Source organism: Megalops cyprinoides, chromosome 16, assembly GCF_013368585.1.
Source record: "Megalops cyprinoides isolate fMegCyp1 chromosome 16, fMegCyp1.pri, whole genome shotgun sequence".
NCBI classification, from domain to species: domain Eukaryota; kingdom Metazoa; phylum Chordata; class Actinopteri; order Elopiformes; family Megalopidae; genus Megalops; species Megalops cyprinoides.
Genome location: NC_050598.1, coordinates 26,864,521 through 26,891,847, shown reverse-complemented (window position 1 = coordinate 26,891,847; position 27,327 = coordinate 26,864,521). Strand labels below are relative to the sequence as shown.

Here is a 27,327-nt window from a genome sequence, read left to right as displayed (position 1 = left end):
AGGGCTTGGTGCAGCTTGTTACTTCACTAAATTAGTCTTGCATGTACAGGGTTCACGCCTTAGACCGCACCAATCTGACATCATTCCAGACAGTACACTGGGGAGATCTCAATGGTCGGCTGGCATTTTGACAAGATGTACCTCCCTCCGAGATGACTGTGGGCCCTATACTGTTAACATGGTAATTATACTGAGAATAGGAAGTAGATAAGGAGGAGAGTGTATGTGTTTGTCTGTTTTTGTGTGTTGATGTATTAAATTATGGAATTAGGAAGAAAAAAAATCCCACAATCAGGCAAGCAACTTTGAGAATGACAGAAATGGAAGCATTCATGTTATCTAGGAGTCAGGTCAGCTAAATGCACTACACCAAGTGAAAAAAGATAAGAAGTTGTTGATAAGAAGATGTATAAGAAGTAAACATTTACACATACACGAAGTTTACACATTGTGTCCTGATAAGCACCACAAGTAGAAGCACTGGTTGTGTGAAGGCTACCTTTGACATGCTTTCGGGCAGGGTCAGTAAGTTGGAAGGCCGTATAGGTGTGGTGGCAGTGTAGCATAGTGGTTAAGGGGGAGGACTCGTAGCCAAAAGGTTGACGGTTCGAGTCCCTGCTGGGACACTGCTGCTGTACCTTTGGGCAAGGTACTTAACCCACAGTTGCCTCAGTAAATATCCAGTATAAATGGGTAACATTGAAATATCCTGTATAGGTGAATAACATTGTACAAAACTGTAACTGATGTATGTTGCTCTGGATAAGAACATCTGCTAAATGCAAATAATGTAACATAAGGTGCGTGTACAGGTGAGAGGGAGGGAGGGAGGATGAGAGCTGACGCAAGGTGAGACACAGGCGTGTCGCCCTTCTGCGAGTGGCAAAACAGAGTGTGACCAGACGCTGGGAGGTGAACACATGGCCTCTCCTGTCAGTAGGGGTCAGGTGTTTAACCCCTCAAATTAGGGGAGCTTCTGGTGCCATGCTCCCCATGTCTCTGCACACAGACAGTGTAGGGGGTATTGGTGCTGGGCAGCAGAGTGATCTGATGGCGCCCTGCGTTTCCCTGAAGTAATTAAACCCAGGGTAACTGCTTGGTTGGACTGCCAAACGTTTCTCAGCCAGCGTCGCAAAGACGAGCAGTTTACAGATCCTGGTGTCACATGCCGGACCCAGACCAGCTTCAGTTTTTGGCATTTATAATGTTTGACGTGGGTATTCATGTTGGGTAAGCTATCAGAGAGAGTAGACAGAGTTGACAGTAGAAAGAACACACGGTTCAAGCGTTGTCCACTTGGTCAGTGGAATTGGTACGTCCTTGCAGAATGTCTCTAGATTTTTCCTGTGTGTCCTCCCAATGCCACCTAGACACGGCCTCAGGTCCCTGCAACCCTCTGCAGAAAAAAAAATTTTTACTGTTAATGGACGGAATTATTGTTAGAGCAGCAGAGATAGTGTTAGTAGTAGCAGATACGCCAGTGTGTGCTAAATGCTCTCTGGCAAAGCTGAAATCATGCTTGGGACTGTGCGAACAGCAGCCTGGGAAACCTTGTCATCGCCAATACTGGCAAGAATCGCTTCCTGCGTGTTTCGCCCCAGGTGCAACAGCATGGGATGACTCTTATTCATACATATAGTTTTCACACATAACTAACCCTTTAAAATTAGCCTGCAGCTTTTTCAGAGTGGTGAGGTGAAACAGAGGACGCCAACATGAGAAAGTGGGACACACCCTTTCGTGGGATATTCGTTTCAGGCCCGCTGGCCCGTCAGACAGGAGTGCGTGGACAGTGACGGCTTAATTCACAGCACGAAGGTGACATTTTGGGCTAAATGTCACCTCAGCTTCTCAGGACAGGGGCATTCCCCTGGCGGCGTGTTAGATTCGTGCCGAGTGCTAACAGTACAGCGAAGAGGAGGAGCACCGATGATTCACTGTTGACCAGGGTGGGCTTGGAGTTCACGTCTGAAGCAGATAAGAGTCCCTCTCTGCTCGGCTTGTTCATTAACCAGGCGGGGCTGTGCGGGGCTGTACTTGGACGCGCTCACTGGGCCGGCGGTGTGTCAGTTTGGAGAGCAGGACGCAGTGCAAACAGAGCAGGCCTGCTCCCCCCCCCCCCCCCCCCCAACCAGGGTGTAACAACTGGTTGTGAAATGCGAGGAGGAGAACAAAGGGCGGGCAAAGGCTCTGGCGGGAAACATGAGACTCGTGTCAAACTGAGCAGCATTGGCGTGACCTTTCACCTCTCCCTAGCCCTGTAGGCCCAGACAGGTGAGGAGGAAAGGGGAGGTTTGATTGGATATGCACATGTGAGGCAGCCGAAGACCTTCCCTGGATGGGTGCTTGGTACAGCCAATTTGTTTAATATGTACAGACAGGCACCTTTTAGATATAGTATTTAAGGATGTTTGTTAAGGATGTTTGACCAAAGTAAGGGTATATGTTGATGAATTGTCAGAGGGGAAATAAGAGGGATAGAAGCTAAATGAGCTGGGAGTCATTAGTCACGTTTGCTACCTTCCTGCTTGAGTTTCAGCTTCGTTACCCCAAGTGTCATATGTACACATGGCCGGCGATTGTGTAAAGAACTTGCGATGTTTGCTTTCAAAATGGCTTCCTCTTTGTTGCTCAAGGTCTTTCTACTGTCACGGTCGTTTAGCGGCCCTGCTTTGATACAGGCTGTTTTAGATCCCTCATGTAAACAGCGGAGTGTTATGAAATTTTCTGCTTCAAGGTTGAGTTGACTGAAAGCGGACTCAGTGTATGTGAGTGGTTTTTTTAAATTTATTTTGTCTCCCGGTTTGGTCCATCATCTATGTAAACTGAAAAACAGCCGACTATCAGAAACAAAAAAGCAAACAAACTGCGGGTAGACAGTAGACAGAACATGGTCACTAAGCCTCGAAAGAGTCCGGCCTCTTCCCAGTCTGAGCACTGCAGTGTCTCGGTGTCTGGGGGTCCACCCCCGGTGCGCCATGTCAGCTCCCTCTGGTGCGCGGGCCTCAGACGATCTCTTTGGAGGTCCCGCGAAAGACTTTTAATCAGGAATATGGAGGAATTACCCAGAGGGGGAGCGGTGAAGGGTGAGAGCAGGGAGACGTGCCTGTAATCTCCAAGGCGACGGCGTGACCCATACTCTCCTTCTCCTCTGCGATGCGGCAGCTGTTTGAGAGGGATCGGGTTCCCTCCCCGGACGCCCCGTGTTTGCTGTCCATGGAAAGGAATTTACGGGGCAGGAGGGAGGCCGGCCTTGACTGAGCGCACAGCGGCGTCTGTGGCTGGGAACCGGAGAGACCAGCCAGAGGGTAAATATTGGCTCTATCAGAGCCGTGTCATCATTAACCTGGCGGTTATCTGCACTGAGGACGGTCGTGTTTGTCACCCTTCATGGGGTGTGAAAGGACTCCGTTTTTCCCCCTCCTGCAAGGAAGGGAGACAGGGAGACATTGACGGTCCAGGTGTGTTCCTGGAAAGAGCAGATTTGATAATGTGGTGCAGATAAGGCTATAATTATAGGGGACGTTTCAGATCTCTATTCTACCAGTTCCTGGTGTGGATTTCGCCTTCAGAAGTGTATCTCCATGACAAGCTCCTGTTTAAGCACAACTTCCTGGTTTCTCTGATCATGTGACCAGAAGGCAACAATGTGGCAACAGCTGTTGGGAGAACAGAACCACATTGTTTACTAAGACCGTCAGTGTGCAACAGTCTTATTAATTCGGTGGTAGTTCCGTTACTCAAGCAATGTAACCACCTGTTTTCTTTTGTGCAATTTCAAAGTGCTCTTAATGATGTGGGTGCAAGATGCAGTGATGTCAAGGCCTGTTCCTCTGTAATATTCCATACTGAATTGTAGTAGCCTTGGAGTCATGCAGCTGTATTTTCTGGTGACATTGGAAGTTATTTTTGCTCACAGTGAAGCACTGTTCGCTTGGAGGAATGCTTTTAGAGTAGGTGAATGGGGGATGTCAAAGAGAATTAAAGCTTAGCTTTCCATTTCTTAGGATCCAGTTCAGACTTGTGTTTGAGACTTTGCCAGCTGCGGCATAGTAGATTTTTGGCCTTCGGGTGCAGTGCAAAATGCCTATTACTGTATATTTTCTACCCCGCAGTGCCATAAATAACTCGTTTTGTGTTCCTCACAATAAGCGAAATGCGTTGCATACCAATATGGCTGGATATGTTGTGAGCATTTAGAGAAAAAAAAGTTTTTGAGTTGACAGAACGGTTTGATGGGAGAGTTAGAGAGAGCTGAGAGCCTTTGGGCCTGGAATGTTCCAGAACAGACTTGTCACTAGGTCATCACTGCACCCATACTGTACCAAAGGAGTGTCGACCTCTCTGTGTGCACAGAGGAGATTAGGGAATCTTTGTTTGTTTAATAGATTCATTCATCCCGGTTGTGTAAAAGGTGCAATAAATACAACAAGACAAGATGTAGCTGTATGTTTTGTCACATGCTCTTGATGTACTGAAAATTATGTTTGAACAGATAAATATACAATTACTATGGAACTTGCTGTCTACAATAAGCCAATGAAAAATATCTACTGGAGGCCAGACTAAAATTTTCTCTCACATCAGAATGATCTGAGCTTTGCATTCAGTCGATGATTATGTGCAAAATTAACCACTTTTTTTTTTTGCTGTCACCGGAACTTCGAATGAAGATAGGATTGCTTTCTAATCATGGTGATATTATTCAGTGTCCTTGCCACACATACCTTGTATTTTGCAGCTAAATTCTGGAGAGATATACATTTGCAGGTCCCTGTCATTTTTGCAGCTAAGCCGTATTCAGCGGTGCGTTCAGTGGGGCTTTTCAATGGGTGATATTCAGTAAGGCTTATGAGGGGAGATAAAGGACCATGGGTGTTTGGAGTGCACATCTGAAATTAAAATGGATCTCGAACGCCTACTGCAATCTAAGAGGTTCCTTTGAATTAATAGTCAAAATCCAAATGCACACTGACAGGTTTCCTCATATAGCAGATGAAGCACAGACTTAAAGCGGTTCAGTAGGTGCACATTCCATCACAATAAAAAGTTAATGGCCGTCTGATTGAAAAATCATTTCAAGCCAAGAGATTATTCTTGAGCTTGCCATCAGGACGACGGGCCACGATCAGGAAGAAGCGCTTGAACGTGATGGGGCTTATGCAGGAGGCAGACCATATATCTTCCTTTGGCAGATGACCAGACAGCAGTGTGCTGTTTCACAAAAGCCCAAAGTAATTGATCACAGATCACCTTCCCTGGATTCCCAGCTTTCCCAGGGTTCCGAGCATCTTGTTTTCTATAGTTAATGACACGCTGAGTACACGCTGATGCGTTTGTATTGTGACCTCACTTCATCGCGTGCCACAATTGCTGGCATTTATTTCTGAGGTGTGTGTGTGTGTGTGTGTGCGTGTGTGTGTGTGTGTGTGTGTGTGTGTGTGTGTGTGTGTGTGTGTGTAAGCTTAGCCCCCTGTTTCGTTATGAATGTGTTTTTACCTGTGCAGTGTGAGGAGTGTACCTTCTGCTGACTGTGTTACATGTCTCTCTCATACTATACTCTATGCTCACTGTACAACTCGTCTCCCACACACTGTACCCTGCGCTGGCTGTGTAACATGTTTCCCTCACACTGTACCTTGTGCTGGCTGTGTAACATGTTTCCCTCACACTGTACCCTGTGCTGGCTGTGTAACATGTTTCCCTTACACTGTACCCTGTGCTGACTGTGTAACATGTTTCCCTCACTCTGTACCCTGTGCTGACTGTGTAGCATGTCTCCCTCACATTGTACCCTGTGTTGACTGTGTGCTGCCTGTCTCTCAGGGAGGAATGCCCCAGACGCTGTGCTCCAGCACTATGTTCACTCCCAGTGGCTTCAGCCCCCACCTGGTCTCCAGTGAGGAGCCCCCCCAGGACGGTCCAGGCCCGGGCCCCGAACTTGCTGAGGGGCCCCCACTCACCTCCGCCTCCCTGGACACCCTCATCCAGCACCTGGTGCCTACCGCCGACTACTACCCTGAGGTGAGCGCCCCCCACAGGCAGGGGTTATTAAAGGTTTTTTTACTTATTTCTTTATCTGTTTTTGATAGTGAAGTATGCCTTGTCTCCACTGGCTTGGATACAGACTGGCTCTGGACTCTCTGGCAAATTGTGAGCGTCTCCAATGTCACTCAAACCTGTCAGAACCTGTCTGTTACGTCACACACCCAGACTACTTTTACTTCCTCAAACAAATCTGTCCAGGGAGCTGAGTCAGTGATGACATGGCTACTGAACGTCTACACTTAGCTTACTAAACGTCTCACAAGTTAGTATGTTGTAAATGAAAGTACACTATGGTGATATATTATGGATTATGACACACTTGTTTAAATACTGTTAAGATTCAAGTTAAAGTGGCCATAAAGGCTTCTTCCGTATTACTATACAAGCTGGTTCAACATTCAGTTTCAATTGAACATTCTATTGATAACCGAAAATAATGGCAAAAATACAAGTTAACAGCAACAATGTTGAATTATTCCTATTGCAAGTAGGTATAACCAGAATAAAGCTACCTATATATGTCTTTTTTTAAATGAACGATTACTGTTAAACCATAATTTATAATGACACTAACGTTAGTGTATGTATAAATAGTCACAGAAACTTGTAAGTGAAAATTCAAGTGAGGAACCAGCTCTTCAGCGCTATATAAAGCGTACCCTGCCCATTTCAGATAAACTCCAAATTACAATGGCGACAGTTGCCTAACCTGTCAGGCCAAACGTGTCAGTCCAGTCTGGCTAGGGCAGGCCATGTACAGCCCAGCAGAGACAAGGCAGTAGTGTCAGGAGTAGATCAGTTTCAGTCCTTGAGGCAGCAATGGTAGTAGCAACAGTTGTAGTACTGGTAGCAGTAGTGTGGCATAGTATAAGGATTAGGGCTAGTAGACGAAAGGTTGCTGGTTCGATTCCCCACTGGGGCACTGCTGCTGTACTCTTGGGAAAGGTACTTAACCCAGAATTGCGTCAGTAAATATCCAGCTGTATAAGTGATAGTATGTAAAAATTGTAACTTATGCAACTCGTTCTGGGAAAGCCCATCTGCTGAATGACAATAATGTAATGTAATAATCTAGTAGTACATTTGCATTACATTTTTTCATTTGACAGAGGCTTTCATCCAAAGCAATTTACAAGTGAGGCATGTACACAACAAGCAAAAAGCCACATAAGGAGTCAACAATATTAGAAGCATCTAGTAGTAGTTGTACTAGCAGCAGCAGCAGCACTGGTAATATTGTTATTGGCACTTAGCAGGCACGCTTATCCAGAGTGACTTACTTTGGTTACAGTTTTTTTTACAATGTTATCCATTTATACAGCTGGATATTTACTGAGGCAGTTATGGGTTAAGTTCTTTGCCCAAGAAGCAGCGGTACCCCTGTGGGGAATCGAACTGGCAACCTTTTGGTTACGAGTCCTGCTCCTTAACCACTGTGCTACAGTATTGTTAGTAGAGGATGTGATGTGTTTGCTGCAGTGTCAGCGGCTGACTCTCTCCTCCCCTCCACAGAAAGCCTACGTCTTCACCTTCCTGCTGAGTTCACGCCTCTTCATCCCCCCCCATGAGCTGCTGTCTCGGGTCTGTCAGCTCTGCATAAAGCAACAGCAGCTGGACCAGATCCCCTTGGACATGGTGTGTGCTAATCTCTCCTTGCCTGTACTTGTGTGACTATGTCATTGTGTGATCGCTGTCAGTCTGGCAGTCCTGTCTGTTTCATTGTTTTTCTTCTAGCCTGTCTGTTTGTCTGGCTGTCTGTTACTGTATTTGTTGTTCTAACTGACAGTGTCAGTCAATTCAGTGTATCAGTATCTCACCATCTAGCTGTATATTCATGTACACCCTGTTTCCATGGATTTCAGAGGTGTTTGCTTTTCTGTTCTGCACCTTTACAAGTGTCTGTCCTGCTGCTCCCAGGTAAAGGTGCGGAAGTTTGGGCCCAAGATCCTCCAGCTGCTGACAGAGTGGACGGAGACGTTCCCCTCCGACTTTCGGGAGGAGCAGATGGTGGGACACCTGAAGGACATCATCCACAGGATAGCACCATGTGACGAGGTCAGGGGTCGCACACGGGCGTGTTCTCTAATGCTTGTGCCAGGCATGCTGGGTGGAAGCGGAGCACGTGTCAGTCTAAGAATACAGCATTCTGAGAGTGAGTGTTGTGTTGGGTCAGAGAAAGGAGAAAGAGAGGGAGGGAGGAGAAGATAAAGAGAAGAGAAAGTCAGGGGGAAGATCATACAAATAACAGAGAAATAAAGACAAAGAGCACCTATTGATAGATACATAGATAGCTATCTAGCTAGCAAATGGATAGACAGATAGAGACAAGGAACACCGATAGATAGATAGATATAAAGATAGATACATAGATAGATAGATAGGGACTATTTTCAGGTTTTGGCAGTGAGGTTAAATTCGAGTGGAGGCGGGGGATATACAGCGATCAGACTGCAGGCAAGGTAAATGTGTGAGAGATAGGTGCAGGACGCCAGCGCAGTGAGAGAGTGGCCTGTGGGAATGAGTAAAGGAGTGGGCGGGGACATGAGCTCACCGCACGCAGAGAGAGCGTGGGCCCGGCCGCCGTGGTGAGCGCGCTGCTGCTTGCAGCTGCGTGGCCGCCCTCTCCGGAAGAGCCCTCGATAATTTATGACACGCGCTGGGTGATTTACTGAGAGGCCTGTCACCCCTCCACACCCCCCCCTGCCCCCCCCTCCCACCAGGCCATAACATTCTCACCATGGGAGCTCCGGGGACCGCAGGGGAGAGGCCGGGGTCAGGCCTCTGGGGTACCTCTTTCAGCGCCTCTCCAAGGACTGGATAACGAGTCCCCTCAAATTCCGAGTGAAAGGGTCTCACTGTATCAGAGACCGCATTGTAACGACAGCGGTGTTGGTGTTCATAATGATAATGATGATGATGATGATAATGATGATGATGGTTATTATTGTCATTTAGATGATGCTCAGATGCTCTTATCCAGAGTGACTTGCATCGGTCACAATTCTTACATTTGTACCGCTGAATTACTTTGTGGGTATTATGGCGCAATTGTGTCAAACAATTGGGCAATTGTGGGTGAAGTACCTTGCCCAAGGGGATGGCAGCAGTGCCTCAGGGGGGAATCGAACCAGCAACCCTTCAGTTACAAGCCCTGCTCCTTACCACTGCACCACACTGCTGCCCTGTGATACGATATGACGGTGACAACCATGATGGTAACGTTGATGGTGATGACGATGGCATTATGGACATAATGACGGCGACATATTGATTTCCCAGGCCTACTGGAAGACTATGAACCAGATCCTCCAGAATCTGAACCAAAAGCTGGCGGCTCTGAACCAGGGAGAGGAGAGCATGGTCAAGGTCAACGCCTCCGCCTCTGACAAGATGGTGGCCTTCAAGACCAAACCGCCGCCCATTCAGAAGGACATTCTGAGCATCTGCAGCGACCCCTACACCCTCGCCCAGCAGCTCACCCACATCGAACTGGTGAGGGGGGTGGGGGGTGGGGGGGGGGGGTGGAGACGTGCTTAGATGGTGTGAGAGTAAGGAAGAGAGAAAGAAAGCAAGAGAGAGAGAGAACTGGAGGGAGAAAGGAGACTGCCGAACCATGCTGTTAATACGAATCCAACCACTGTGGAATTCCTTGGTCACAATTTCACTGGGGAAAGGAGGGGGGTTCAGAAAATGTTCAGAAAACAAGCCAGGGGTTATTAGTACCTTTGTTCTGTCTCATTAGCTTTATTACAGACTGTTATTAGCAGTTCCACTGTTACCCACTTAGCTTTAGCCCGCAGCAGGGCAGTGGGTTTTTTCTGAGAGCACTCGGATGCAGCAAACGCAGGCAGATATTAGCAGTGGGGTGTTTCAGCAGACCATGAAGAAAGGTCTCTCTCTCTCCTCGGTAGATTGATATTTTGCTCTCTGCAGACCCCGAGTAAGCGTGTACTCTTCTGTGAGCCGCATCGACCCTGCAGTCACTGCTGCCCGGGGCTGCAAACACATAAAGCAAACCCCCTCTGAATGCATGTGACCCGACGCCGCTGCACAGCTCCGCAGAGACAGGCTGCGCTGTTTCATGCCTTCAGCGTAGACAGGGAGGCCGCTGTTCCGCTGGTGTGTGTGTGAGTGTGTGTGTGTGTGTGTGAGTGTGTGTGTGTGTGTGTGTGTGTGTGGGCAGTGTGTGTGGGCAGTGTGTGTGTGAGAGTGTGTCTGTGTGTGTGTCTGTGTGTGTGTGTGTGTTTCTATGTGTGTGTGTGAGTGTGTGTGTGTGTGTGTGTGTGTGTGTGTGGGCAGTGTGTGTGGGCAGTGTGTGTGGGCAGTATGTGTGTGAGAGTGTGTCTGTGTGTGTGTGTGTGTGTCTGTGTGTGTGTGTGTTTCTATGTGTGTGTGTGAGTGTGTGTGTGTGTGTGTGTGTGTGTGTGTGTGTGTGTGTGTGTGTGTGTGTTTCTATGTGTGTGTGTGAGTGTGTGTGTGTGTGTGGGCAGTGTGTGTGTGTGAGAGTGTGTCTGTGTGTGTGTGTGTTTCTATGTGTGTGTGTGTGTGTGTGGGTATGGATGTGTGTGGGGGGTCTGGGTATGTGTGTGGATGTGTCTGGGGGTGTTACAGTACACAGATTTTGTGATATCCTTCTCTTCAGACATTGCTTTATACAAAGATTGGTGTTGGTGTATCTGTACAACTGCCAGGATTTGTTATACGTACATAGCTCGGAGGCTGTGAATTTGATTTTTAGCCGTTGTGTTGCTGACAGCAGTACTAATCAGCACTTTTCTGTCTCTTTGTATTTGTAGGAGCGCTTGAGTCACATTGGTCCTGAGGAGTTTGTTCAAGCCTTTGCTCAGAAAGACCCACTGGACAGCTCACAGGTATACCATACAGATGAGAAAGCATATAGTCTATTGTATATAGTCCATTGTATATGACACGGATAAGAATACATGTAGTCTGTACTGATGGTATCCCACACAGATAATACTTTTTGTCTGTAATGATAGTTTACCACACAGATAACAATATAGTCTAGACAATACAAATTAAAAAATTTACCGTATATACTGATGGTAAACCGCAGAGATGAGAATACTTATAATCTATACCAGTGTCATATACCAGTGACACAGGCAGAATATTGCATTCTAATACCGAAAAAATGCATAAACACAGTTAATCTCTGTGATTATCAGAGAAAACTATCTGAGCACTTTCGTTGTAACAAAAACGTCCCTGGCTTCGAACAGAGACATGCTGGCAGGGAATGATGGGGATATTTTAGACGGCTTCATACAGCCGGCATATTGACACTGTGACATCACCGGGTCAGGGTGGGCTCTGGGAACCGGCTGAGAGCTGGAAACTGAAGGCATTCTGTTTGCTCTCAGCGCTGGCTGCACTTCACAAGGTCTGGCTCCAGCCAATGAGGCGCGCCGTTGAACCTGAAGGTCCGCTGAAGGCAGCCACTTGTGAATATTCACTAGCAGCGAGATTATTACTTGCTTGGTTCTGAATTTCATCAATACCAAATATTTTTAGATTTTTTTTTGGCCCTGCCATTTATTCAGAATGAGAACAAAAAAGACACAGGCTGCACATCAGTTCTCCCCAGTGCAGAGACAGGTTAACAGTCTCATCTGAGCTCTTAAAGGGACAGCAGAAAAATGGGAAAAATTGGTAACTCGTACATTGAATTCAGTCTATTTTCGGGAGTCCTCTGTGTGGGACGAGTCCGTCTGGACTGCAGCGGGCTGACGCAGGTGAACAGTGTGACAGGGCGCTGCAGAGCTCGTCTGGCCCACGCTGAGGTCAGGAGGAGGGGGGGGGGGGTCTGGGGCCTCCGACGGGAGGAAAGCCGCCAGACTCAAACGCGCTCACCGCACTGTAATTATGGCTCCTGTCTGAGCCAGCCGTGGCTGTCAGTAACTCACGGGCCTGTCTGGAAGTGCCTCCGCGCTGTCTCAAGCGAAGCGGTCGGTGACGCCTCTGGCCTGACACAGCCCCAGTGAGCTACGCCTCTCAAACTCCGCTGCGCTCACCCGCTCTGTTACCACAGCCTTTTGTATATGGCTGGTGGTTAAGCGCTAGGATTAGCTCTCTAGTAATAGTTGAGACATCTTTTTGTCATGTGTTTTTATGTGTGTTTTTGCAGCCCTGTTTCAGTGACCAGAAGAAGAAAACGAGTAACCTAGAAGCCTACGTCAAGTGGTTCAACAGACTGTGCTACTTGGTTGCCACGGAGATTTGCATGGTAGGTTGTCTTGTGGAAGGGGCCAACAGTAGTTTGTCCGTTTTTAAGAAGAATTTTAAAAAAACCCCATTTTGTTCATAATAATTGTTTTACTTAAAGTTCTGATTTAATTCCAGCTTTAGTCATATGTGAATCATATTTTAGTCATGCTCAATGACCAGGAAAATGATAGCAAAAGTGAGTGATTCATTTTCAGAAGGAGAGGGTAGCCTTTCCGAAGTACACCTGTCATTTCAATAACCTTGACAAAAAGCGCATAACACCAGAATCATTTATATTCCTTCAGACATTATTCTCCATAACCTTTACAAAAATTTGATTTCTATCAGAAAATGTGTCCTTCAGCTACATCATCATCTCTGAAACGTCAGACATGAATCATCTGAAAACGAGTTTCAGAAATATGATTCAAGTCGCATCTGATAATGGTTTCTCTATCAGTGCTGAGTATGTGTGTGAAGTCGTGGTTCAGTTCTGGAATGAAAAATAATAACATCAACTGCAATGGTCTGTTAGCGCCACCTGGTGGAATTCTGATTCCTCAGCTTCTCCGTCTTGGCTCAGCACTCATTCTTTCTTGATGAAATAGATGTGACATTCTCTGCTGAGATCTGTGGGTGTGTCTGTGAAAGAATACCTCACAATCACAGCATAGCCATGCTAGTGTGTTTATTCAGGCTTTACTGGAGTCTTTAATGAAATGAAAAAAAATATTTTCTTTTATAACCACCATCCACCACGTCATCGGTCTCGCTGCCAGATGTCATGTTAAATGACCGAATAGAGTGGCGTGTTGTTGTTTTTTTATTCAACAGGAAACTGACATGCTCCCTTCACCTGAATAACATCACACAATTGTGATTTGTGGTTCTGGGCGTTACTGCACTTTGTGTCAGTACTGGGACACTCTTGAGTAATAATCAAAAGTTTAAAATGTCTTCATGGAGGATATAAGAATGAAAGGGGGTGAGTTGTACAGGGAAATTAAGAAATAAAGCAGCCAAAAAAGAATTTTCCACTTTTCTCCCCAATCAGTGGAAAGTTCTGAAGTGACTGAACAAATAAAGCATGAGTGTTTTTGATCTGAAAAACCGATGCGTTATTTATTTCTCCCTCAGCCGGCGAAGAAGAAGCAGCGTGCCCTGGTGATTGAGTTCTTCATTGACGTTGCGCGCGAGTGCTTCAACATAGGCAACTTCAACTCCCTCATGGCCATAATCTGTGAGTCCCAGGCTTCATAAGCATATCGTACATTCAGTAGAAGTAACAATGCACACACTGTAATTCTCTCTGTCAGCTTATGCAGCATGAATAATGATAAATTTTACAGTTTCAGGGTAGGCCAGAATGTATCTGTATGCCATGTCTTTATTTAGTCATTATTTTCTTACTTACAACACTTGCAGTTTTACACTTTACACACATACACGTATGTATCTGTACGTGAAAGATATAGCACTGTTCTTACAAGTACAACATCCATGTCCCACTTGCTTTAATGAAGTAGAGGAACTGTATCAGTCAGAGCTATGTGCATCACCACTGATAGTGAGACACAATTAAATGAGTCACTTCTGAAACATGGAGGTGCATCAAGATTTTTCCCATTAGTCTTACACAGTCTGCGTTTCTGTGGACCGACAAGTCTCTGAACTCTGTCTTTTTCCCATAATGCCCCTCTCCAGCTGGCATGAACATGAGCCCAGTGTCCCGTCTGAAGAAGACCTGGGGGAAAGTGAAGACAGCGAAGTTTTTCATTCTGGAGGTACAGCAGCGTCCTGGAATGTTTCACTCCATTATTCATGCTATGGAAATCAACAAATACATCGATCAATAGTATTCACTGGTCACAAACACGATCATTAACTTTAATGTCTCCCTGCTGAGTTTGTGGTGCAAGTCATATATCTCATGTTCAGGCTTTTGAACTAGAAGGAATCAATTGTGACAGCAGGAGCTGAGTGTGTGTGTGTGTGTGTTACAGAGTCTGCTTTCAGTTCAGCCCCAGTCAGCCAGAGGATGACTTTATATAGGGCAGGAGCTCAGAGTAGTACCACAGACAAAGCAAAAAGGCTTTTTGTGTAACCATCAACTCTCTGTAACCCACACACAGCATCAGATGGACCCGACCGGAAACTTCTACAACTACAGGACGGCCCTGAAAGGGGCAGCCCATCGGTCTCAGACAGCCCACAGCAACAGGGAGAAGGTAGGCTTAATCATCCCTCCTCTGAACAGCAAGTCTGACTCAGGGCATTCTCCATCCGCCTTCCTGGCAACCACTCAGATACTTCCCCTCCCTGGGTGCGTGCCAGACACCTCAGAACTAATCTCAGATTCTCTCAGTGCAGTCATCTTTCGCATTGAAGTCAAGAAATGCTTATTCGTCTTCACCTCTCGAAACTGACAGATTGAGCACAGCCTGTCCTGTCTTGAACAGCCAGGTCTGCTGGTGTGTGTCTCTCTAGATGGCCAAGTTGTGCTCACTCAGTTTATACTTTAGTACTTTGCCCCCCTTTCTCTCTCTCTCTCTCTCTCTTTCTCTCTTTGCCTCCCTCTCTCTCTCACTCACTCTCTTTTACTCAATCACTCACCCACTCACTCACTCACTCACTTACTCTTTCCCCCTCTCTCTCTCCCTCACTCACTCACTCTCTCTTTTCCTCCCTCTCTCTCTCACTCTCTCTCTTTTACTCAATCACTCACCCACTCACTCACTCACTTTTTCCCTCTCTCTCTCTCCCTCTCTCACTCACTCTCTCCTCTCTTTCTCCCTCCCTCTCTCACTCACTGTCTCCCTCTCGCTCTCACTCTCTCTCTCTCCTTTTTCCTGCTTCAGATCGTGATTCCCTTCTTCAGCCTGCTCATCAAAGACATCTACTTCCTGAACGAGGGCTGCGCCAATCGCCTTCCCAACGGACACGTGAACTTTGAGGTGAGCCGGCGCTGGCGCTGCGTGAGACCCAGCTGCGGCCTTTTATCTTTAAGCAATGCATGAGGAGGTGCCCTGATCAAAGAGGGACCAAAGATGAGTGAAGCAGGGGCTGCTGATTTCTCACAATGTCACAAAGTATCCCACAATGTGTCAAGATGTATCGACATCTTCCACTCCCACACAGAGACACGTGCAGTCTGAATCAGTCCGGACAGGAGGGGCGAGGAGCGGCTGGGTGATCCTCCCCCCTCCGGCCTTGTCCTGTCCTCTGTTGCCAGGCGTGGGACCCTGATCACTGCGGTCAGGATGAGTCACTGAGGGGCTGCTCGTTTCCCTTTGCTTTCAGAAATTCGTGGAGCTGGCGCGGCAGGTGGGGGAGTTCATGACCTGGAAGCAGGTGGAGTGCCCGTTCGAGCAGGAGCGCAACATTCTGCACTACCTGCACACTGCTCCCATCTTCACTGAGGACGGTGAGTCTGAGGCCACGCCCCTCTGCCCTGACCCTCTTTTTCACTTTAAACAAGTGTTCTGCAACAATTTGTATTGCCAAGGATGTTATGCTAAATGAAATTTGATTGAGTAGAATACCTGGAGCACCCCCTCTCCCTCACTGATACGCTCTGTCTTTCTTCCTTTCTCTTTTAACAGGACTGTACCTGGCCTCATATGAGAGCGAAAGCCCAGAGAACCAGGTGGAAAAGGACAGGTGGAAATCTCTCAGGTAGATTATGCCATTTATTAAATATTCAGAATCTAAGATGCGATAACAATAACTATAATAACAATTGCTAAAGATAGATGAACACTCAAATACTGTACTGGAAGATGAAGATGGATGGAGACTTTCTATATATTATATTACATTTATATTTATTGTAAATAAAAAGTCTCCATCAATCTTCATCTTGCACAGTCACGGTACAGTATACGGGTGTTCATCTTTCACACAAAATGAAGATTGATGGAAAAATTTAAACAGCATACTATACCATTGTGCAGTCATGCTGGCGCATAGCAGGATTGAAAGAGCATTACTTAACCCCTCCCCCCTTTTTTAATTCCAGAACAACCATCCTTGGGAAGACATGAGGATGCCTCGGCAGCTAGCCCTCAGTTCAGCAGAACACGTTCTTTGCACTAAAAGAGACTCTGAAGGAACCTAGCTGGTACTTAGGTGTTTTTACTACAATTGAAGAAAAAGAAAAAAAAAAAAAAAAAGAAAAGAATGATGAACAGGATTCATCAATAACAAGAAGAACATTAAAGCTGTACAGATACATTGACGATACTGAGGACTCAAGCAAACTGCCCTGGAAAAATATACAAATCTGTTTCTTGTTACGGCACTCAGACCAGGCGCAGCAGTGTCTGTATATTTGTAGATAAAGAGCGGGAGTGAGATTGAATGGATGTGGACAGTGGTGTATGTGAGTGAGAGGTGTGTTCTGCCTATTGTATTTTAGGTGTGGTTTGTGTTAACCACCATTACAGATTGAAGATTTACAGTACATGGGAGACAAACCAGTGCTTTTCTTTTTCACTGACTAAATGATTCATTTTTTTTTTGTTTTTTTTTTTTTAAGCCCTGTAGCCTTGTGTAGGTTTGTCAATATTGTAACATAACCTTGTGAATGCTGTAGTGACTCTGTTGTGAAGGGTGCTGGAAAGTCCCCTAAGCCATAAGGCTGATTTGGTCCCGACTGAAACCAGCCCAGAGAGCTAGGCGCAGAGCTAATGGAAACTGAGGACAGAGGCTCCAGAGAGAGGCACCGGCCCCACTGGAGCAGGGTCCTCCAAAACAGCTCCTCTGTGTCCTATTTACAGTGTCCTTCACGGTCAACTTCCTGCTCGTACACCTGGCTTTCTGCCTCTCCATTGCCATCTCTATATTTGTTTGTGAGACATGCTGACTCTGGGCTCCAAAAAGGCTGTCGGTATTGAACACTCATTGGGGAGGCCTTGTCAGGTAGTGGTCTTACAAAAGCTACTGGTTTTACAATGACTACGCAGACGACAACGTGGACACAAGCGAAGTGTGGGCAAATGCTGTCCCCTCTCTGAAAAATAACATCCAGCATCTCTCATTCACAACAGAGAGAGAAAAAAAAACCTTTTGCACTCTGCTACAGCTCCATTCTTCCGTTCTCATCTGTGTTTTTCATACTTCTAAGGACATGCCAGTAATTTTCAGTTTTTTTTTTCTCTGTGGTAATGAATTTAAACAAAGCAACGAACAATCAATTAATGAAGGGAGAATGGCCTGTGCAGAGGAAGAGAGAGAGAGAGACAGAGAGAGAGAGAGAGAGAGAGACCTCTCCCTGGACTTTGGAGTACTTCCTGTTGCACAGGAAGTTCATCATTGACTGATATTCAGTTGTCAGATATTTCTTTGAGAATTCTGTAATGACAGATGTATGGGGTTTTTTTGTTCTTGTTCAAAAGGTTTTATTCTTATTATGGCATGCTTAGACAGTGTTTTAAAATGGGCATTGTGCTTTTCATATCACAACACTGAAGCCATTAGGGTTTTAGGCATCTGAATCTGATTTGTACCATTGCAGTGTATTTCTTGACAAATAGGTTCATGTGAACAGTGGCCTGTGAAATGAGACTTTTTTATCAGAGCTTGCGATGGAAGCTAGGGGAAAGCTTTGCTCTAACCATCATGAGAAGATCAGATGTTTTTTTTCCCCAGAGGCCAACAGCTTTTCACGCACACCATCCGTTACTTTGTGCTGGGAACAACGTAATTATGAGTAATAGTTGACGTTGGTTATGGCCAACAGGGTCCTTCTAACTTTGAAAATATTGTTGTTGATACTGATAATGTTGTTGTGTGGGGAGCTTTGCTTTGCTGTTTTATAGCTATGGGAGGGAGGGGGTAGGGAAAGGGAGGGAAGGGGGGTGTAATGTGATGGGGGCGCTCTATATTTATTTAAGACTTTTTTTAATTGTACCTTGCTTAAAATGGTTGATGTTGCGAGTGGTGTGCTTGTGTGGCACCTTTCTTCATGTGTGAACTTAACCCTGAGACAGTTCTGTTTCTTTCTCTCTGTTGCTGGATATTGCATTTCTCTGACACCATACTGGCGCACACAGCCCTGCTGCTGTCTGTTTGAACACCCGAGTCTCTAGCCTGGCTAACAGCAAGGCACTTCCTCCTTCACCGGTCATGGTCTCTGAAGCAGAGAGGTCGAAACAGCCAATGAAATCATTCAGTGCAGTATTTTTCAGTCATGTGACTGCGACACCACAAGGTGGAAAGTCATTGGCGATGTTTGTTTAATGGTTAACCTTTCTCAGGCGTCAGATACTGGCTTTGCTGACTAAAACAAACTAAAATGGTTTGCGTTGTGAAGAACTAGGGCCTCTCTCATTGTGGTACTGTAAGTATAGTATGCACTGTATATTATTAACAATGTCTGTTTAATTTGACGCCTGCCTCAGAAATCAAAAGGGGAACTGTGGATATGCATATCCAAAACATGTTTACCAAATACACTCAGTATTCACATATGCACACAGAGGCTTGCTGTGCATATTTATCCAACAAACATGCTGACGACAAGCTGGATGATACTACATTTCCTGTTAATCAGCCAGCTGTGAAGAAAACTGTTTTGCACAAAACATGTATTTATATTCTCTTTCCTGCTGTGTGGTTGTGGTGTACAGTACCTATGCCTGTCTGAAGGAGTAGGCTGTATTGTTGTACATTGTAGGCTGTTTTAGTCTCAGTGATCTGTCGGGCCTTCTTCTCTCCCTCCCTCCCGCCACAAATGACTTTTTTCTTACATAATACCCTCATTTAGTCTTTTTGTTTTGTTGTGTTGTTCTGTGTGTGTGTGTATGTGTGTGTGTGTGTGTGTGTATGTGGTCTGCCTTTTAGTGAGAATAAATAAATAAAAAAAGACATAAAACATTGATTCATTGAACACCTTACCACACTCAACATGTTAACTCATAAAATCCAAAATTGAAGGAATGTTTTTGATACAGGCCAAAGTGCACTGTATGCAATGGAAATATATATCAGTCACTTTTATATATGTAATGTTAAACATATAGCGTAAAATACACTGTAAATATATTCTACAATATGTGAATAAAATTGTGTATATGAAAGTGGCAGTGATTTATATATGCTGTAAGATATGGCATATATCTGGCATGAATTGAAATATGTTCCTCGTGTTTTGGATTTTATATTTGCCATACATTGATGCATATATATTTATTTTGCATGTGGATTTTGATTCTGCAGAACACTGAGGGTAAAAAGCCTCGTGAGTACAAGCTTACTAAACCCTGCCAAGATACTCCCAATACTCCCTGGTCTGACAGACTTTGACAAAAAATATTACATACTGTCACTATTGTTGTCATTTCTCTTTTTTTTTGAGGGAATATGTTGTGTTGGAAAGGGTCCTTGCAGCTTTGTGCTTGACGCTGTATTTAACTTCTGTGTAACTGGGACTCTGTGGGTCCAAGCTCTTCTTTAACCTGTGATACCACACCAGTCTCTTCTCCTCCACCATTGCTTCCAGATCAGTACAGTACTGTATGTGTATTCATTTTTTATTTTAAAATGTGTAATTTTAACACTGTGTTTTAACAGTTTGCCTGAAAGGTCACTGGTTTCTAAATATTAATTTCTTCTTATTCTTCTTCCTTTTGTAAAGTCAGTGCTTATGATATTGAAATTGTCCTTGGAATAAAATTTTAATTGAGCCATGATTTGTGTGGACTGTAAAGCAGTTTAATTGTCTGAGCATGAGTTTTATTATTTAGGGACAACGTAAATATATGCATATAAATATAGAAATAACTATACATATAGATTTACATGTACATATGTATACATATATAGACGTTGTTCATCATTTATTTTAATATATTAGCATTCAGTCTCAGGAGCAAAACAGCGATTTGATTTATAAAAGCAATAATGCAATTAGTCATAAGTTTATAAACTAAAAGTAACAACACAACGGCTAATTGCGTACTAGTAATTTATAAGGTGATATTAACTTGTATTATATACTACCATACGACTAGCGCAAGACCGACTGTAAAGTTGATTAACAAAGTGGATATGTACTATTGGATACTTATATCTAAATATTTTTATCATATGGAGACGTTCAATCATTTCATATAAATAAAAGTGCAAAATGTAAAGCTCATATACTGGATAACGTACGTCACTATCAGGCAACATTAATTTGAACTACATTTCCCATCTACCATTGTACTCAATTGTCGACACGTAGTTCAAGTGGGCGATGACGTAGACACGCTGATAATGTTTTCCACAGAAAGTTCGAGAAGACGGTAGACATCTTGAGCCAGTTTTGGCTGCGGACGGAGTGACGATCGTCTCTATTAATTTTCACATTGTTCGGAGAAATCTGTGTCGTATTTCCAAAGGCTTAATTCGTTAGGAGAGGTGAGGATGAAAGTCTGTTGAATAGTCATATGTAGACCTGGTTTGTCCATATACGTTTAATTTTAAAAGTGCCAATGCTGGTCAGCTGCACAAGCCGACATTACTGAGAAGTGGGTCGCCGTTATACAACGACGGTAACTCGGCACTGTCTTTAAATTCTGACGGTAATGGTCGGTTAGTAGGTCAGAATGGCTGGGTAACGATGTTGGAAAGCGTAGCTAGGTAACCACATTAGCCGTTCTAAAACACAATCCGCGGGAATAACGGGGAAACAGCGTTTATTTTAACAGGCAGAAGTTACGTGGCAGCCGTAGACGCTTCCCGAGAACAAAAGATGACTGACGCTACTGTGTCCTCGAAATCAGCATACCTGCATGTAGATAGATAGCCAACCGAGGTCGTGCTCGGTATGAGTCACCTTGTAATAGATATGAACGATTCTACCAAAATGTTCATGTTCGGTGTTTACTTGTACAATATAAGTTTGTTCGTATATTAGCTAGCGAGCTAACTTCTGCTGAGTGACGCAGCTAAAACCAGTCCAAACTGGATGGCTAGCTAGCCGCTAACGTGTGGAAATGTATGTTACGTTAGCACTCAGCTGGGTAAATATTTCTCTGTTGAAAGGATAGTAAAGTGGCCAGTCCAATTGTATACTCTCGTTCTGTGTTGTAGTTCGATAATTCTGGAGTTTAACATAGCCAGTTAGGACATTTTACTTCAAACTAAATTGCAGTTAAGCGAGAGAACGTCAGCTGAACGTTTCGCCATTTTACTGGCGTCGTTAGCAATAGCTAGCTAGCATTATTTCGCGAAATATGCTAATTAGCTAGCTATTGTTTCGAGGGGTGGGCGTGAACTGTAAAACGATTTAAATTTCAGGAATAAGAGAGCAGCCTAATATGTTACCCATAAAGTGAGAGTTGTGCGCTTTTTTATTTTTATTTTTTGGGTTAAGTAATAATTTCGACGTGTCTGTATCTCCGGAGTCGTTTCATGTCGTCAGCCGGAACTTGGTTGCGCAACGTAACGTCTCAAGACGTTGCACCTGTGTTCGGCTGTCATTACTAGTTTGAGTGTTGGTTACAGCTGAAGATGTTTGCTTGGCAGATGCGGCACTCGAAGCGAATGCGTTCTCCGGGCAGCTGGATCAGTGAGTACAGCTGGGAGGAGAGATTTGAGAGCCGCAAGCGACGGAAGCGAGACTCACACAGCAGTGAGAGGGAGAACAAGTCTCGGAAACGCCACCACTATAAAACCTACGAAGGGTAAATATTGCCTCTTAAGCAGAGTTAAATAGACATGGACAGTACAAGTGGTGGGATAAACAGACGCAGTTATTACCATATAGTCACCTGTGTCCTCCAACTGAAGTACTGTATTGCAAGTGGGGAATCGTAGTAGCTTCTTGGGAGCAGTGGAAGTTTCCATGACCTTGGCTAATTATAATCGTCTTAGAGAGCTGGGCTTTCCCGGAAGGCAACTTAAACCTCGCCAGTGCCTTACAGGTCCAGACAAGACATTCCTTATGAGCCTGTTGAAAAGGCTTATAAATAACACCCAAAGCCATGAGTGTCCTTTCTAAGGACGGTGTGTTTATGGCCCAAGGGGTCCTGGTCAGTGTATTCTGCCAGTATAGAACCCCCTGGGATGCCTGTTAACAGGTTTGTAAAGCACATTCCTGTCCAACTCATGAGCAGTGTTCTATCACTATAGAATTCTAGCATTATCAAGCCTGTGAAGCCTTGAAGAAATTTCATGAAATTTACATGTCTGTAGGGTTTACACATCAGATAGTATGGCAACTGTGCCTAAAAAGTGTTACACATGGTGTCCTAGGATGAACATTTATGGGTTTTAACCATAAATTAGCTGTTACGTGGTGCTGGCTGTGGAAAGCAGAGCTAGCTTTCACTGGTAAAATCTTACATTGTTATTGAAATGTTGAAAACTAATGCTGGTGTCTGGTATAAGTGTAGTACCGCTTGTGTAGATGAATGCAGCATGGTTGTGACCTTTGTGCGACACAGGCATTGCCTGGAGCCGAGGACTCTGAATGAGAGGCTGGAGTGCAAGGACCGGAGAGCCCGTGAGCCCAGCTTGGAGAAGGGGTACCAAGATGGTGACCGGGGCGTGGTCTCCCGGGAGCGCGAGAGGGACAGAGACTGGCACCACTACAGCAAGTCCTCGGGGAACAGCGGACGGAGCCGCCGGAGCAGTCGCGGGCACCGCCGCGGGCGCAGACAGAGCCCCTCCCGTCCCCGCTCCCACTCGGTATGAACCGGTCCGGCTAGCCCTGTGTGTCTGCGCGCACGGTCGTTACTGGAGTTTACAAAATGCCCCATCCCTCTTTCTGTTTGTCTTTCTCTTTTTTTTGTCTGTCTCTCTCTTCTGTTTTGAACTGAACCCCCCAACCCCTAGTGCTCCCCCTAATGACAGCTAAATAGAAGGCATTCAGGAATGGAAGTGCATGTACTGTAGTGTAGAACTAGAATACCGCCTGAAAGTAGTGAAAACCTCCGTAAAGACAGCAGGAATGTTTTGAAGATGCGTAATTTAGGAATGAATACTTGTAGAAAACATAACAATGGAATAAGACTCGATATAGTGGGTTATGTGGGATTTTGCTACCACAGAAGGAGGACTGTTGGGCGTGGGATTATTTCTAATGCCTTAAAATGAAGAAACCCACCTTAGAAGAAGCCTGACTTTGCTGTAGAAGGGAAAAAAAGGGGAAGAAAATGTTGATGCATATTGTTACATTGCATTTACTTTTTTACTTTGAGAAAGCCTCAACTGAAAATTTGTTGCCATGTTTTTCTTCTGTAACACAAACTATGTGGGGCCCTGTGCATTTCTCGGGGATGAATTTGAAATTGCTGCTGCGGCCTGGCGCGGTATCTGAATGCACCGAATATCCCCCCCGCTGAATGAATGAATGGCGCGTTCTGGCCTGATTGGCGCGGGTTTATGATGGTGATGCTGGTGACCAATCCCAGAGGAATCATCGCAGGAAAAGATCCAGGAGTTTTGAGGATGATGAGGAGGGTCACCTGATCTATCACAGTGGACACATGCTGAGAGCAAGATGTATAGAATATATACCTTTTCTGTACCTCTTTTTGTTGTGTTTTTTTAAATTTTGTTTTTGGCGAAAACACAAAACTAGTGCATTAGCCTAGTTTGGGGGGAGGGGGCTTGTTAGTGGTTTGTATTGCAGAATGTTTACTATAAAGTAATGTATTGTCAATTGATAGTAGTAAGGTCTAGCCTTTTGGATTATGACACTTGTTTTTTGTAAGTCTGTCTCTTTCTTTGGAACTCATAAAAGTATTGTAATGATAAATTCATTTTTGGGTTAAATGTTATTTCAGTACTAGACGACAGTTTGTCTTTTTAATTGTGTGACTGTTGGCTGTGTATCACTGCTGTTGTGCTAACTGGTGTTCTTTATTCCTGTAGATGAGATTGTGTGCACTTTAGGCGAGGGTGCCTTTGGGAAGGTGGTGGAATGCATTGATCATTCAAAGTAAGTACAGTATCTCTTTCTGGGGTACAGTGCTGCGTGGGTTCAGACAGGAAATTATGAGTTCAGTTAAATGTGCAAATGTGTGGGTGGGAAAGTAGACCAGACACAGCAGTTTTGTAGGGCCTGGATTGGGTGGCCTGGTTGTCATGTTTGTGTAACTGTTGGTGGGTTTAGGCCACAGGGGCCTTCCTGCATGTCTGACTCTTATGTTCTTTGTTGCAGAGGTGGTGCTCGAGTGGCACTGAAGATCATTAAAAATATTGACCGTTATCGGGAAGCAGCGTTGTCTGAGGTTGAGGTGTTGGAACAGATGAATTCGCTCGACTGTGACAGGCGATAGTAAGTGATCCAGATTCTCACCCCTGAAAGGATGTCTGTGATGCCGCTTGATCGCAGCCTGACCATGTTTGGCATTTGTTTGTCTCCCCTGTAGTGCCTGCGTGCGGATGTTGGACTGGTTCGATCACCACGGTCACATTTGCATTGTGTTTGAGTTGCTGGGTCTGAGCACCTATGATTTCCTGAAAGAGAACAGCTTCCAGCCATTTCCTATGGACCAGATCAGACACATGGCATATCAGATCTTCAGAGCAGTGCGCTGTGAGTACGCCAAGCCAAGAAACCTTTTTGAATGCACTCATACAAACTATGAGTGACTCTTATGTAGCCCATTGAAGTTCTTTATAGTCCACTGCCAATCATTGCGGTTATATTTAGATTCACATCAGCAGTAGATGACACCAATAATTCTATTTTGGGGAAAAAAGTGATAGGGGATTGCCATACAATTATGAACTCTCTTTGCTATAGTACTGAGTGTGATTTAAGTTTCCTGCAAATAATTTCAGAATGAACCAGTCTTTTGACCAGACTCGGTTCTCATGGTGATTGTGCTTTTCCTTATGATTTTGTTAACTAACACATTGCTTGTTTTTGTTTGTTCCAGTTCTACATCGGAATAAGTTGACGCACACAGACTTGAAGCCTGAGAACATTCTCTTTATAAATTCAGATTACACTATGGAGTACAATCCAAAAATGGTGAGGGCATGTCTGTTTCCATTGTCACTGTCAGAGTACTAGCCTGCATGTATTACCACTGCTGTATTGCCGAAGCTGTGTCTACACCCATTGGCACTGAGAAAAGCCTTGCTTTTGCATCAACTGGAAAAGATGCACTGATTGCTGTTGTCTCTTGGCATATTCAGAAACGGGATGAGAGGACCTTGAAGAACCCAGACGTGAAGGTGGTGGATTTCGGGAATGCCACCTATGACCATGAGCACCATACCTCTGTGGTGTCCACCCGGCACTACCGTGCACCAGAGGTCATCCTGGGTGAGTTTTTGTCGCACGGCATCACTGCTGATGTGTGACTGTCTTTTGTACTTCTTCAATGGCTGTCTGTTTGTCCTTGAATGGGCCATTAGCTGTTTCTCACAGTGAGTCTCTTGTCTGTTTGCAGAGTTGGGGTGGAGCCACGCCTGTGACGTTTGGAGTCTGGGCTGCATTCTGATTGAGTACTACCTCGGATTAACACTCTTTCAGGTGAGTGGTGGCAGGGAGGGATGGGTGCGGGATTTATGGAGCGGCTGGCCATTCCTGGAAAAAAATGAGTTCAGAGTTGATCGTGTTGGCGGATGTTGGACGAGTTCAGTTTCCTGTGTACAGTGCCGTCATACAGCTTCTTCCCATGATGTTGGGTGAGTTGACCCTCCTCTTTCTTGTCTTGCTGCAGACTCACGACAGTAAGGAACACCTGGCCATGATGGAGAGGGTGCTGGGTCCTATTCCTACACACATGCTGCAGAAAACCAGGTGAGTTCACAGTTCACACCCAAACACAGCACATTAGCTACACCTCTGCTTTGACACCCCATCTTCAGAGGGCTAAAAACATCAGGTGAATGCATGTTCCAAGCCTCCAAATGAGGGTGGGCCTGTCTGACCCCTGACTGCTTCCTTTGACTCGCAGGAAGCACCGGTATGTCCATCACGACAAGCTGGACTGGGACGAGCACGGCTCTTCTGGCAGATACGTGAGGAAGCACTGCAGACCGCTCAAGGTAAGCATAGCGGGGTAGGGCGTATGTGGAGGAGCTCCTTGGTTGCCTCTAAGCTCTACCGTGTTGTCAGGTCTTTATATATGCAAATGAGCTGAAACGTCACGTAGAAAGACAGAATTTGAAGAATGGGTAAAATCGGACATACCAGACAGAGGTATTTACTGGGGCCTTGTCATAGTACATACCCAAAGGGCCTTTCATGTTCCTGAGGGAACTCTATAGTCAGAGTAATGGCCTTGTCTCTTAATATATAAGAGATAAAACCGGTACTGTGTACGAGTGTAAACCATGCTGAGAATGGAAAGACATTTAATTAACGTCATGCATTTGTATGAGTGCTTGACCAGTTTTGTCTGTAACATGACGAGAAGGTTTAATGCTGGTTTTTTTTCCCTTCCCAGCAATACATGTCCTCCAAGAGCTCTGAGCACGAGCAGCTGTTTGACCTGATCCAGAAGATGCTGGAATATGATTCATCCAAACGAATCACCCTGGAAGAGGCCATCAAGCACCCCTTCTTTGACCCCCTGAGGAAGGGGAAGAAGTAAACAGCTATTAACTCTTGTCACTGCCCTCAGCTGACTCTCCAGGGGAGATTCCTACAGACTGCATCAGTCCAACCTGCCACGATTACTGTTGTGTTCAGATGTTAATTTATTATGTAGCCTCCACAAGATCCAAGTGTTATGCTTTGTAAATTGTTTTGTTGTCTTTTACTATATGCCGCCATTTATACCTTTTGAAAAATGTATATGAGAGTTGTTCAATAAAACCGATGTAGTATAGAAACAAATTTTGTAAGATATATGTTTTGTTAAATAGTTTTCTTTTTATGGTCTAGATTTGATAGAGCCCAAGTTCCTCTGAACACCTCTTGTGTTCTTCTGTAGCTCCCAAAGTGAAACAGCAGATGGCAGTAGAGCGCTTTGCAAAGTCGTCATATGAAGACGAAATGGAATTCTGTATGTGCAGGCTCAAGTTTTTGGTACATTCCAAGGACCGCTGTTTAATCTTTGTAAGGCATGAATGGAAAATATGTCCAGAAATTGAAAG

The 27,327-nt window shown here is 45.0% G+C and overlaps 2 protein-coding genes across 3 annotated transcripts in view; both read left to right on the top strand.

The window, feature by feature from the left end:
* Positions 1 to 19,807, top strand: part of LOC118791143 (ras-GEF domain-containing family member 1C-like) — a 30,989-nt gene extending 11,182 nt beyond the window's left edge. For both annotated transcript variants that reach the window (XM_036548419.1, XM_036548420.1), the window contains exons 2-14: positions 5,827 to 6,024; positions 7,561 to 7,683; positions 7,966 to 8,103; positions 9,328 to 9,540; positions 10,845 to 10,919; positions 12,197 to 12,295; positions 13,414 to 13,516; positions 13,981 to 14,060; positions 14,409 to 14,504; positions 15,135 to 15,230; positions 15,577 to 15,700; positions 15,879 to 15,951; positions 16,295 to 19,807. In XM_036548419.1, coding sequence (XP_036404312.1) covers positions 5,833 to 6,024; positions 7,561 to 7,683; positions 7,966 to 8,103; positions 9,328 to 9,540; positions 10,845 to 10,919; positions 12,197 to 12,295; positions 13,414 to 13,516; positions 13,981 to 14,060; positions 14,409 to 14,504; positions 15,135 to 15,230; positions 15,577 to 15,700; positions 15,879 to 15,951; positions 16,295 to 16,319 — 1,437 coding nt within the window. In that variant the 5' untranslated portion in view covers positions 5,827 to 5,832 and the 3' untranslated portion in view covers positions 16,320 to 19,807. The remainder of the gene's footprint in view (positions 1 to 5,826; positions 6,025 to 7,560; positions 7,684 to 7,965; positions 8,104 to 9,327; positions 9,541 to 10,844; positions 10,920 to 12,196; positions 12,296 to 13,413; positions 13,517 to 13,980; positions 14,061 to 14,408; positions 14,505 to 15,134; positions 15,231 to 15,576; positions 15,701 to 15,878; positions 15,952 to 16,294) is intronic.
* Positions 19,808 to 20,558: 751 nt separating this feature from the next.
* LOC118790748 (dual specificity protein kinase CLK4-like) lies at positions 20,559 to 27,063 on the top strand. Its single transcript, XM_036547748.1, has 13 exons — positions 20,559 to 20,679; positions 21,790 to 21,947; positions 22,710 to 22,953; positions 23,679 to 23,769; positions 24,142 to 24,208; positions 24,431 to 24,547; positions 24,642 to 24,808; positions 25,155 to 25,249; positions 25,417 to 25,546; positions 25,674 to 25,756; positions 25,947 to 26,026; positions 26,184 to 26,274; positions 26,676 to 27,063. The coding sequence occupies exons 2-13, from the start codon at positions 21,790 to 21,792 to the stop codon at positions 26,820 to 26,822; spliced, it is 1,470 nt and encodes a 489-aa protein (XP_036403641.1). The 5' UTR covers positions 20,559 to 20,679; the 3' UTR covers positions 26,823 to 27,063.
* The last annotated feature ends 264 nt before the right edge of the window (positions 27,064 to 27,327 follow it).

Excerpts from the sequence above, each read along its gene's own strand:
- LOC118790748 (XM_036547748.1), top strand. The coding sequence starts at position 21,790 with ATGCGGCACTCGAAGCGAATGCGTTCTCCGGGCAGCTGGATCAGTGAG. Across the intron at positions 23,770-24,141 it reads ACACATGCTGAGAGCAAGAT|ATGAGATTGTGTGCACTTTA; the intron begins GTATAGAATATA and ends TTATTCCTGTAG. Across the intron at positions 26,275-26,675 it reads AGCACTGCAGACCGCTCAAG|CAATACATGTCCTCCAAGAG; the intron begins GTAAGCATAGCG and ends TTCCCTTCCCAG.